Source organism: Carcharodon carcharias, chromosome 8 (assembly GCF_017639515.1).
Source record: "Carcharodon carcharias isolate sCarCar2 chromosome 8, sCarCar2.pri, whole genome shotgun sequence".
Classification (NCBI taxonomy): domain Eukaryota; kingdom Metazoa; phylum Chordata; class Chondrichthyes; order Lamniformes; family Lamnidae; genus Carcharodon; species Carcharodon carcharias.
In genome coordinates this window covers 148220301-148233498 of record NC_054474.1, presented here as the reverse complement: position 1 = coordinate 148233498, position 13198 = coordinate 148220301, and the positions used below count along the sequence as shown (strand labels likewise).

Genomic DNA, 13198 nt, shown 5'->3' with positions numbered 1-13198 from the left:
TCCCTCTCTCCCACTTCCTCTGTCTCTCTCCCTCTCTCTTTCTCCCATTCTCTCTGTTCCCCCTCTCTCTCTCCCTTTCTCTCTCTCCCCTGTCTCCCACTTTCTCTCTCTCTTGCTTTTCCTCTCTCCTCCCTATCCCCTCCCTCTCTTTCCCTCTCTCTCCCCTCCTCCCCTCTGCCTCTCTCCCTTTTTCTCTCTTCCCATCTCTAGCCTCTCTCTCTCTACCCCCTCTCTCCTCCTCTTTCTCCCCCTCTTTCTCCATCTCTCTCTTTCCATCTCTCTCTCCTCTCTCCTCCCTCACTTTCCCCCTCTCTTTTGCTCTCCCCTCTTTCTCCCTCTCTCTCTCTCGGTGTCTTTCTCTCCATGTCTCTCTCCTCCCTCACTTTCCCCCTCTCTTTTGCTCTCCCTTCTTTCTCCCTCTCTCTCTCTCTCTCTCTCTGTGTCTTTCTCTCCATGTCTCTCTCCTCCCTCACTTTCCCCCTCTCTTTTGCTCTTCCCTCTTTCTCCCCCTCTCTCTATCTGTATCTTTCTCTCCATGTCTCTCTCCTCCCTCACTTTCCCCCCTCTCTTTCGCTCTCCCCTCTTCCTCTCTCCCTCACTCTGTCTCTCTCTCTCCTCCCTCACTTTCCCCCCTTTCTTTCTGTCCCTGCCACCCCCCCCCACCCCCCCCACCCCCCCCACACCGCACCTCCTCTCTCGCTTTCATCAATATTTCCTGCCCGTCTGATTTTTGCTTATTTTGTGGTGAATGTTTTTTTCTGTAGGTTTTACTGGGACTCTCTGTGAGATGGACATCAATGAGTGCGAGCAGGACCCTTGTCACTATGGGGAATGCAAGGATGCCATTGCGACCTTTATCTGTGTCTGTAGCCCTGGTTATACAGGCCGTGTGTGTGACATTAACATCAACGAGTGTCAAAGCCAACCATGTCAGAACGGAGGGAGTTGCCAGGATAAGATAAATGGCTACACCTGTGCCTGTCTCACAGGGACCATAGGTACCGATTGCTCCTTTCTCCCACTTTCCTCACCCGGTTCCTCACTCCCTACCTCATCCTCTTCCTCCCCCTCAATTTTTATCACATCCATTTCCCCTCACCCCACACCTCCTCCTTCTCTGAACCTCCCCCCCACCGCCCCCCTGCTGCTTACCCCTTGTTCTCCCTCGTGTCCTGGGAAAATATTAACCCCCAAACTCAGCAAACACATTTTAAAATTCAGATGATTTAATTACTATCACATCGTTGCTGTGGGATCTTGCTGTGCACAAATTGGCTGCCGCTTGTCATCCAGAGTTCTGCTGCTTGTATCCTAGCTCACACCACCACCCCTCGTGCTCGCTGACCTACACTGCCTCTCAGTTAGGCATAGCCTTGATTTTAAACTTATTGTCCTTGTTTTCAAATCCCTCCATGGCCTCGCCCCTCCCTATCTCCATCACCTCCTCCTGACCCATGACCCTCAGAGATCTCTGTCCTGCTCCGATTCTGACCACCACCGCCCCCCCCCGATCTTTAACGTCTCACCACTGGCAGCCACGTCCTCAGCTGTCTCTGGAATTCCTACATTACGACAGTGACTACACTTCACAAAGCGTCAAATTGGCTGGAAGAGAGTTTTGGGGTGTTCTGAGGTGGTGATAGGTGCTACATAAACGTACATCCTTTAACTTTCAGTTAAAAGCTGCTTCTAATCATATTTATTCATCGTGGTGCTCGAGGTTCGTGTTTTTAATTTTTAATTGCTGGAAATATTATTTTTCCCACAGGTGTAAACTGTGAAACAAACTTGGATGATTGTGCCAGTAATCCCTGTGAATATGGCAACTGTATTGATCAGATTAACAGTTACGACTGTGTCTGTGAGATTGGATACACAGGTAAGACTTGCTCCTTAACCCAGTAACATTGCCTGTCCTGCCTCTGCCTCAGCTCATCTGCTGCTGAAATCTTTATCCACGCCTTCGTTCCCTCCACACCTGACCATTACAACACACTCCTAGCTGGTCTCCCACAGTCAGTCCTCCCTAAACTTGAGGTCATCCAAAGTTCTGTGCTTGTATCCTAGCTCACACCACCTCCCCTGTGCTCGCTGACCTACACTGCCTCTCAGTTAGGCATAGCCTTGATTTTAAACTTATTGTTCTTTGTTTTCAAATCCCTCCATGGCCTCGCCCCTCCCTATCTCCATAATCTCCTCCAGACCCATAACCCTCTGAGATCTTGGTCCTGCTCCGATTCTGACCATCCCCGGATCTTTATCGTTTCACCACTGGCAGCCACACCTTCAGCTGTCTCTGGAATTCCCTCCCTAAACCTCTCTGTCTCTCTCTCTCTGGCTCCCTCTGTCTCTCTGTCTCTCTGTCTCTTTCTCTCTCTCTGTCCCTCTGCCTCTCTCTTTCTGTCTCTCTCTGTCCCTCTGTCTCTCTGCCTCTCTCTCTCTGTCTCTCTCTCGCTCTGTCCCTCTGTCTCTCTCTCTCTGTCCCTCTGCCTCTCTCTTTCTGTCTCTCTCTGTCCCTCTGTCTCTCTTTGCCTCTGTCTCTCTCTCTCTCTCTCTCTGTCTCTCTGTCTCTCTTTGCCTCTGTCTCTCTCTCTCTCTCTCTGTCTCTCTCTCGCTCTGTCCCTCTGTCTCTCTGTCCCTCTGCCTCTCTCTCTCTGTCTCTCTGTCTCTCTTTGCCTCTGTCTCTCTCTCTCTCTCTCTCTCTGTCTCTGCCTCTCTGTCTCTCTCTTTTTCTTGCTCTCTATCGCTCTCTATCCCTTTCCCCCTCTCGCTTTCCACCTTTAAGATTCTCCTTAAAATCTACATCTGTCACCAAGGTTTTGGTCACCTGGCCTGCAGAGTAAAGGGTTAACATCAGAACCATAATTGATGCTGATGTAATAATGATGTCAGATCACATGACTGAGAGTAAGCGAGATCTGGAATGAGGCCTCGTGTAGAGGTCCAAATGTCTCCAAGTCTGAGAGTATTGTCTGGAAGGATGCCCACTAACAGGAAGCTGCCGTCAAGCCAAAAAGACGTTCTGCCTATCTCACAAATGAGTAATGTGGTATATGAATTTCAATGCCAATGTGATGCTGAGTATGTAGACCGTATGTCCCACAGACTGGCGGATTGTATCAGACAGCATGTCTCAGCTGCTGTTCACAATGGGCAGGGTACAGACCAAACCCAACCAGCCCGTGCTTGCAAAACTCAAAACCCAGAGTCCAACATTAGCTGTGATTCTGCAACTGGACAGCATTTGCTAAATAATAGATCTATACAAAATTATGAGGGGCATAGATAGGAAGAAACTTTTCCCTTTAGTGGAGGTCTCAATAACCAGGGGCGTAGATTTAAGGTAAGGGGCAGGAGGTTTAGAGGGGATGTGAGGAAAACCTTTTTCACCCAGAGGGTGTTTGGAATCTGGAACACACTGCCTGAGGGGGTGGTAGAGGCAGGAACCTTCACACATTTAGGAAGTATTTAGATGAGCACTTGAAACGCCATAGTATACAGGGTTGTGGGCCAAGTGCTGGACAATGGGATTAGAATAGCTAGGTGCTTGATGGCCAGCACAGACACGATGGACCAAAGGGCCTGTTTCTGTGCTATATAACTCTATGATTATGACTCTAATCCTCAATATGCTAAGAATTTCGCTGACAACCAATTTAAGATTGGCAGCTGGGCTCAGTGTGGTGCATTTGCATGTACTGGAAGCTACATATATTAATACACAGGGCCCTATTCTTTGCAGACAGAAAGAACATGTACACACATTGCGCCTGTTTCATCTAAATAAAATAAGTGACAGTCATTCGCTCAGGGCAAAGACTTGACCAATCAGGATCAAACTGCCTGGTTTAAATTTCAAACAATGCTTGGCAGTTAACTGTCAGTCAGACTCACTGGTGCATTCTCCATGGCAATGCCTCTACCAATCAGAGTCCACTTACCAACCAATCAGCACTGTCTCCACATACAGTGTAAATTGTTGGACTTCCCACTATATTGGTATTCTTGCGGTGTCCTGATGAGTGCAAGAAGAGAAGCTTCGACATGTCTCTTTTCTCAGCAATGAGAGAATAGCCATCCCGAGAACTCTCCGGTCTGAGATTCTTCAAAGACTTTGCCAGGTAATCTAGGAATAACAAAACATCATGCACAGCGATCAGCCTGCTAACCAGGCATTACTCGCTCTATGGAAGAAATAATTTCTAACCGTCTTACTTGTGTTGTAAACAGCCAACAGCGAAAAGAGCTTCTATTACCCTCTGCTTTTCCATCAAGGCTGTGGGAGTGAATTTCGGGGGAAAGCCTTTGTTATTGTCATTGATCACCGCTCATCGTGGTTTGAACAGATTGCACAGTATCACACCAGAAGCAGTCATCCAACTCCTCAAGAGAATTTATGCTGGGTCAAACCCCTGGAACTCCCACCCTAACAGCACTGTGGGTGTACCTACACCACATGGACTGCAGTGGTTCAAGAAGGCAGCTCACCATCACCTTCTCAAGGGCAACTAGGGATGGGCAATCCAGCCAGTGAAGCCCACATCCCATGAATGAATAAAAATACCAAAAATGAAAACATGGCCCCCTGGACATTGTAGTGTCCGACAAAGGGCCGTAATTTGCTAATGAGCTATTCTACAATTTTGCAAATGAATATGGCTTCATTCATGTAACCCGTTCACCTCGCTTCCCTCGAGCGAATGGAGCAGCTGAGGGAGGGGTATGAACCATCAAAGGTTTAATGAAGAAAACCAAAAGACCTTACTCTGGCTCTTCTGAGTTATCGAAGCTCACCACGACGAAATGGTTTCTCACCGTCAGAGTTAGGAATGGGCAGGAGATTGCGAACCCAGATTCCATCTCTAGAATGGAAACTCAAACCCAACCTCACCGTGAACGACCACGAGAGGGTAAACAGTGTGAAGAAGGACAGAGAAACAACGAGGCTCGAAACCTCACAAGCACAGAGCATGTGAGCTGCCAGTGCTGGAGTCCGGGGACGGATTACGGTCCTGAGACCAACAGAAAAGCTCCACAACCAAGATCGTACAGGATTGAGACAGACCAGGATATCATCAGGAGAAACCACAGCGCCTTAACGTCCTTGGCGAGAAGGCCAATCGAAGCTTGGACTTACCGCACAGATCATGGCGAAGAGAGAGTGACTGCAAGCTCTACAGTCACCCAGGAGGATAGTACACACTGACTGAAGGGAATAGCCTCAACCTCGAAAGGAGATCAGGGAAGTTGGTCAAGACACCTCAGGGACGAACCCGGTGAAGTCTGAGACTTTGGAGGGAGATGCCGGAGGATGTAAACATGATGGGGATAAAGACTTGGGGGGAGATGCAGAGTAAAGGGTTAACATCAGAAGCAAACATGATGCTGATGTAATAATGATGTCAGAGCACATGACTGAGAAGTAAGTGAGATCTGGAAGGAGGAGAAGCTGCAGCCTCGTGCAAAGGCCTGAAGTATAAATACCCGCTGGAAATAAAGAGTCAGGGTTTTGAGAAACTACAGACTCGAGCAGCATATTTTGGCAGAACAGGCAATCCCCAAAACCCCCATCTAGACCCCGACCACATGATGAAATATGTCCTAATGTCTCCTTAGGTGACTCAATGTCACACTTTGTTTTATAATGCTCCTGTGAAGCACCTTGGAACGTTTCATAACGTTAAAGGCGCTATATAAATGCAAGTTGTTGATAATGTTCCTCCCCAGCCACACCAGCCCTGAAAGATTCCCACCCACCCTGCCTCATCCACCTCCTCATCCGGCTCGAATCGATTCAAGCTCGGGTTTCCTGTCTGCTCTGAGACTTTAACATGTGACTTTCATCAGCTTCTTGTGAAAGTTAATCCAGGGAAAACTTACACTTTTGTTAAAAGAGATTTTCTTTTCTTTCTGTTCCCGCTCTTGACAGACCTAACCAGCTCACGCTCGCTGCCCAGCCTCCCTCTGTCCGCATGGGAGATCTCCCCTTACTCCTAAGGCCCTGATCCCTCCTCCTCCTCCTCTTGTCCTGCCTTCCCGCTCAATCTTAATTCCCCTGTATCTCATTCTCCCGCCCCTTCCCCTATTGCCCTTCCTCCCCTCTTGTTATCCCTCGCCTCCCTGCTCCACTCTCCCCTTCCACCTTCTCCTCATGCCCTCTCTCCTCTCACCCCCATCCACCCCCCCGTCCTCATTTTGATTTGGAGTCCCCAATCCCATGGTGAGGGTGGGGATAAAAAGCTGCTTCTCTCTGGGTCAGTTTGACTATGATGGCCAAATACCAGGGTAGTGGGGGGGACATGTTTCAGTCTTAAAGGCCCCAAATCCCTGCACTCTCATCCTATTCAAATTGTATTTCAACCCCGTTAAAAGTTATAATCTTAGCAGGCCAAAAGGCACAGCGCAAAAGTGGAGCTTGCGTTGCCAGAGCAACAGTGCCTCTGCCTGAGCCCAGTCAATGGGAACAGGTAAATGGAGCCTGAGTGAAAGGGCCGACTGTCAGCAGTCAGACAGGGCCGTACCAATTCTCAGGGGTATCGTGTTCCTTTCCCTAGCCTGACTGCTCCCTCTCTCCCTCTCTCTCTCCCTCTCTCTCTCTGTGTGGAGAGATTCAGGGAGTCTCTCCTCCTCACCGCACTGCACCTGAATCGCAGGCCGCTTATGGCCCAACTGGGCCTCAGGAACGGGTACAGCTGCCTCCAAGAAGGGAGGTAGGCTCCCAGATAAAAGGCCCATTATGACAGCCCATCTGGCATCTTGGGTTACAGGATCGAGCTGCTGCTTTCAAAGATCTGGGGCAGGTGGAGCGAAAAACAATCGTGTAACCTGAGAAAATCGAGGCTGCGGCCCTGTTGTTTTTTTTGTTTCTGGGATGGTGGGGGGGGGGGTGGAATTAATGCAGAAGGAACTCGTTTCTGAACACATCACACAGCAAGCTTTTGAAGTTTAATTTGAAGAGCTGAGAGGTTACAGAACTGACTGACTGATGATGTGACTCAACAGCCAAAATAATCTCTCTTCCTCTCCAATTTCCCATCTCGCCTCTTAGGGCACTGACTCTCACTGGCGTACGGGTCCCACACACACTGACTCTCACTGGCGTACGGGTCCCACACACACTGACTCTCACTGGGGTACGGGTCCCACACACACTGACTCTCACTGGGGTACGGGTCCCACACACACTGACTCTTACTGGGGTACATGTGCTAAACACTTAGCTGGTTGGTACATTGCCTGAGTGCCTCTTAGTATTTGTTGGTCCAATCAGTAGGTGTCAAGTGGCTAAAATAAAAGAAAAATACTGCGGCTGCTGGAAATCTGAAATATGAACAGAAAATGCTGGAAAAGCTCAGCAGGTCTGGCAGCATCTATGGAGAAAGAAACAGAGTTAATGTTTCGGGTCCATATGACCTTTCTTTGAAGCTTCCATTGGGTGGGGAGAAGACTCCTGCCCAAAGAAGTGAACAGAGAGGCAATGACGATGCATTAGGAGCTCAACAACGTGCCGAGCTCGAAACTCATTACTGAGTTGCTATCGACTATGGAGGCAGCACATTTAAAGCTGCTCCGATGTCACCATGAAGGGTCACTGGATGAGGCCCTGGGGCCAGGCCCTAACTCATTTATTGGCCACCACATTGCCTTATTAATATTTGTGATTTTGCCAGAATGCCCCTATTAACATTCAAAAATGTGCCATGAAATCTTCATTAATATTCATGTATATTTGATACTCAAGTTATCATTCTGAGTTTCACTGTTATAACCTTAGTAATATTCACATAATCACCATTGGCCTTAGTAATATTTGCATTTCATCACTGTACTTATTATTATTCATATTTTGACACACTGTCCACATTAATATCCACAAAATTACCATGACAATCTTTATTAATATTCAATTCCTCACAAATATCCTGATTAAAATCATATTGTGCCTGTCTGTTTCAGGTCCCATGTGTAACATTAACATCGATGAGTGTGCATCAAATCCCTGTCACAATGGAGGGACATGCAAAGACGACATCAACAGCTTCACGTGTGTCTGTCCTGAGGGTTATCACGACTTGGTGTGTTTCTCCGAAGTGAACGAGTGTAACAGCAACCCCTGTATTCATGGAGAGTGTAAAGACAACCTCAACGGGTGTGTGTCACTCCATCGCTTGATTTCTATGTAGGGGAGAGGAGGGGCTGATTAGAGGAGTATAGTGAGGGAGAAATGAGAGGGAGCTTTACTCTGTATCTAACCCCGTGCTGTACCTGTCCTGGGAGTGTTTGATGGGGACAGTGTAGTGGGTACTCTGGACAATTATGACTCTGTTCTTCTCTCCGACAGGTACAACTGTGAGTGCAGCCCTGGTTGGACCGGCACAAACTGTGACCTGAATGTTAACGAGTGTGACTCTCATCCCTGTGTTAATGGGGGGACATGTCGGGACATGAACAACGGCTACCTGTGTGACTGTCGCCCAGGTTTCCGCGGTAAGGAGGGGGTGATTTTTACCCAGATGGTGGGTTGTGGAGTGGGAGCCGGGTACAGTGGGTATCAGGGCTAGGACTTTCTCTGCTGCATGTCACTATGTTCAGTATCTCAAGCCTGTGGCTGAACTCAGTCTTTTCCACAGCATTGGGAGCCCAGGCAGTGAGTGCTGTATGTGCAGTGAGTGCTGTATGCTGTCCAACTGTGTGGGGCATCACAGCTCTTTGTTGAAATCTTTGTCAGTGTGTGAGTGTTTACATTTGTCTGTGACTGCATGTGTGTGTGTGTGTATGTGTGTGTGTGACTCTGTGTGTATGTGTGAGAGAGACTGTGTGTGTGTGTGTGTGACTCTCCAAACCTGTGTGTATCTGTGTGCGTGTGAGACCCTCTGTGCGTGTGACTTTCTGTCTGTGTGTGTGTTTGTGTGTGTGTGTGTGTGTGTGTGTGTGTGTGTGTGTGACTCTCCCTCTATCTGTGTGTCTGTTTTGTGTGTAGGTGTGACTCTCTGTGTGTTTGTGTGTGTCTGTTTGTGTGCATGTGTGACTCTCTGTCTCTGTATATGTGTGTGCGCGACTCTTTGTGTGTGTGTGTGTCTGTATGTGTGCCTGTGTGTGTATGTATGTGCGTGACTCTGTGTGTGTCTGTGCATGTGGCTGTGTGTGTGTGTGTGTGTGTGTGTGTGTGTTTCTGTGGGTATGTGTCTGTGTGTGGATGTGTGTGTGTTTCTTTGGGCGTGTGTATATGTGTGTGTGCGCATGACTGTGTGTGCATGTGCATGTGTGTGTGCATGCACATGTTTGTGTGTGTGCATGACTGTGTGTGTGCGCGTGACTGTGTTTGTGTGTGTGTGTGTGCACGCGTGACTGTGTGTGCATGTGACTGTGTATGTTTGTGTGTGGGTGTGTCTGTGGGTGTGTGTACTTCTGTGAGTGTGTGTGTGTGCCTATGTGTGTGTGTGTGTGTGTGACCATGTGTGTGTGAGAGAGACTGTGTGTGTGTTTGCATGTGTGTGTATGTGTCTGTATCTGTGTGTGTCTGTATGTATGTATAGGTGTGTGTGACTGTGTGTGTGAGAGAGACTATGTGTGTGTGTGTGTGTGTGTGTTTGTGTGTTTGCATGCGTGTGTGTGTCTGTGTATGTGTCTGTATGTTTGTGTGACTGTGTGTGAGTGTGTGTAGGTGTGTGTGTGTGTGTGTGTGTGTGTGGCTATGACCGGTGGGCAGGGAGGAACAACATGGCGAAAAAATCAAAACTCTGTTTCAAGCCGTCATGAAACCAGTTTGTGATTGTCATCTCCACCCGTCAATGGCGGGCTGCATTTCCCACTGCCGTACATTGGGAACCCAATATCAATACTTTAGCATGCTCGCTGGGGTCACACCCCCACGATCACACCGACGTGATTCACAACTGTACATAAGCAATGTTCACCTGGCAAGCTGCACTTCACTCGGGACTTTGAGGTTTGTTTGCCTACCTTGCTTCAGTCAGCACTCGCAGCCATCAGCGCCAGGCTTCACAGGCAGTGCCACATCACTTTTGGGGTGAGGAGGCTATCAGGCAGGTCTCTACCATCCAGATCAGCCGTATGTGGGTGGGGTTTCAATGGCTGCAGGGCGAGGTCTTGCTTGGTGAAGGGGGAGAAGTGGCCTCAGGCAAGGGAAGAGGCTGCAGGATGAGGGCTGCATGGGGAAGGAGGGTGTCCCAGGGTGTGCATGGGGCACATGTTGATCTGTGCAAGTGGCCTCAAGATGGTGAGGGCTGAGGAGGCAGCCTCCAGAGGAGATGAGGCCGGATGGAGATGTGAGGGTGTGTGTGTAAGAATGGGTGGTGATGTCCCTTGAGCTGGCAGTGAGTGAGATGCCAGTGAATGTGTGATTTGTGTGAGTTTAGAGAGAGATGGTTGCCTTACCCTGGCAGCATGTATGAGATCATTCATCCTCTATCTGCACTGGATGCCAACCTCCTGTGTGCAGCATTGGCGCTGACCATCACTGTCATCGCCTCCCAAGCCGGAGTGCTGAGACTGATGGGCCTCCTGTGGCCAGAGCAGGGGTAGAGGACAGCATGGTGGGCTCCATGGTGTCCAGAAGGTGTCCCAGGGATGTGACATTGAATTCGGGGAGGGCTGCACTCTTCCTGGCTTTTGGGGCCATGCCTCCACCAGCCCTGGGTTGCAGGCATTGAGAAGTGTGCGCATGGCTGCAGTTTGCGTGAAGAAGCAACGAGGTAATGGAGTGGCGGGTAAATGGGAGGCTGCCCACCAGCGAGACAGCATGTTTCCTGTGGCTACATAATTAATGAGGCGGGAATGGGACAATACATTGACCCGCCCTCTACCGCACATTGTACAAATCTGGGATGATTCCATCATATGTGTGTGTGTGTGTGTGTGTGTGTGTGTGTGTGTGTGTGTGTGTGTGTGTGTGTGTGTGTGTGTGTGTGTCAGAGTCTCTCTCTGCCTGTGTGTATGATTGTGACTCTCTCTACCTGTGTGTGTGTGACTCTCTCTACGTGTGTGTGTGTGTGTGTGTGTGTGTGTGTGTGTGTGTGTGTGTATGTATGTCAGAGTCTCTCTCTGCCTGTACGTATGAGTGTGACTCTCTCTACCTGTGTGTGTTTGTGTGTGTCAGAGTCTCTCTCTGCCTGTGTGTATGAGTGTGACTCTCTCTAACTGTGTGTGTGTGTGTGACTCTCTCTACCTGTGTGTGTGTGTGTGTGTGTGTGTGTGCATGTGTGTGTGTATGTCAGAGTCTCTCTCTGCCTGTATGTATGAGTGTGACTCTCTCTACCTGTGTGTGTGTGTGTGTGTGATTCTCTCTACCTGTGTGTGTGTGTGTGTGTGTGTGTGAGATAGACTCTCTGCCTGTGTGTGTGTGTGTGATTCTCTCTACCTGTGTGTCTGTTTGTGACTTTCTCTGCCTGTGTGAATGCGTGTGTGAGTCTCTCTGCCTGTGTGTGTGACTCTCTCGACCTGTGTATGTGTGTGTGTGACTCTGTCTGTGTGTGTGTGACTCTCTCTGTCTGTGTGTGTGTGACTTACTCTGCCTGTGTGTGTGTCTCTCTCCGTCTGTGTGTGACTTTCTCTACCTGTGTGTGTGTGACTGTGTGTGTGTGTGTGTGTGACTTTCTCTGCCTGTGTGCATGTGTGTGTGACTTTGTCTGTCTGTCTGTGTGTGACTCTCTCTGTCTGTGTGTGTGACTGTGTGTGTGTGTGTGACTTTCTCTGCCTGTGTGCATGTGTGTGTGACTCTCTCTGCCTGTGTGTGTGTGTGTGTGTGTGTGTGTGACTCTCTCTGTTTGTGTGTGCGTGTGACTCTCTCTGCCTGTGTGTGTGTGTGTGTGTGTGTGTGTGACTCTCTCTATTTGTGTGTGTGTGTGAGACTCTCTCTGCCTGTGTGGTGTGAGTGTGTGAGACTCTGTCTACCTGTGTGTGTTTTGTGTGTGTGTGTGAGACTCTCTCTACCTGTGTGTGTGTCTCTCCCTGCCTGTGTGTGACTCTCTGTCTCTGTGTCTGTCACATTCTCTCCTCGCTTTTTCTTCTTGTTTTTCTCTCACAGGCTCACTTTCTCTGACACACTCACTCTCTCTGTCTCTTTCTCCTTCTTTATCTTCCTTAGTCTTTCCTCTCTCTTATTCTCCCTCCACTCCCTCTATCTGTGGCTCTGTGTGTTTGTCTCTGTCTCTCTCTCTGTCTCTCTCACTCTTTCTTTCCCTTTCTCTCTCTCTCTATCTGTCTCTCTTTTCCTTTCTCTCTCTCATTCTGTGTCTCTATCTCTTTCCCTCACTCTCTCTCCTTCTCTCCCTCTCTCTCTCCCACTCTATCACTCTCTCTCCCTCTCTCTCTCTTCCTCCCTCTCTCTCACAGTCTCCTTGGGTGTGGTGGAATCTGTATAGTTTTTCCACTGACGCCTTTGTTTCTGTTTCAGGACCCAACTGCCAGACGAACATCAATGAGTGTGCGTCCAACCCCTGCCTGAATCACGGCAGCTGCATTGACGATGTGGCTGGATACAAGTGTAACTGTGTCTTACCATACACAGGTAATGGAGCTGAGGCCAGGCTTCCTGGGGTCACTGTGCCTGAGGGCTCAGTGAATAAATGCCGCAGCCATTCTGCAACCTCATTAGCTAAAAATACCATAGAACGTTCTGGAGTCTTGAAAGGCTTTGTACAATAAAAGAAGAAAGATCTTCATTCCTATAGCAACTTTCACCTCCTCAGGGTAGCCAAAGTGCTTTCGGGCCAATGAAGTACCTTTGAACTTTAGTCACTGTGGTAACATAGGAAACGCAGCAACCAATTTGTATACAGCAAGATCCCAAAATCATCAGTGAGATAAATGATCAGATAATTTGTTTCTTGGAATATTGGTTAAGGAATCATTTTTGGCAAAGACACCAGGGAGAATTCCCCTGCTCTTTTTCACTTGCGGCCATTTATATCCACTTGAGAGGGCAGATGGTGCAGTCCTCCCCAGTACTGACCCTCCAACAGTGCAGCACTCCCTCAGTACTGACCCTCCAACAGTGCAGCACTCCCTCAGTACTGACCCTCCAACAGTGCAGCACTCCCTCAGTACTGACCCTCCGACAGTGCAGCACTCCCCTAGTACTGACCCTCCAACAGTGCAGCACTCCCTCAGTACTGACCCTCCAACAGTGCAGCACTCCCTCAGTACTGACCCTCCAACAGTGCAGCACTCCCTCAGT

The 13198-nt window shown here is 49.0% G+C and overlaps 1 protein-coding gene across 1 annotated transcript in view; it reads left to right on the top strand.

Moving 5' to 3' along the window:
* Positions 1-13198, top strand: part of LOC121280840 (neurogenic locus notch homolog protein 1-like) — a 100436-nt gene that overhangs the window by 52343 nt on the left and 34895 nt on the right. The window contains exons 11-15 of the mRNA XM_041193116.1: positions 765-998; positions 1769-1879; positions 7957-8149; positions 8342-8487; positions 12416-12529. Of these exons, the coding sequence (XP_041049050.1) occupies positions 765-998; positions 1769-1879; positions 7957-8149; positions 8342-8487; positions 12416-12529 (798 nt within the window). The remainder of the gene's footprint in view (positions 1-764; positions 999-1768; positions 1880-7956; positions 8150-8341; positions 8488-12415; positions 12530-13198) is intronic.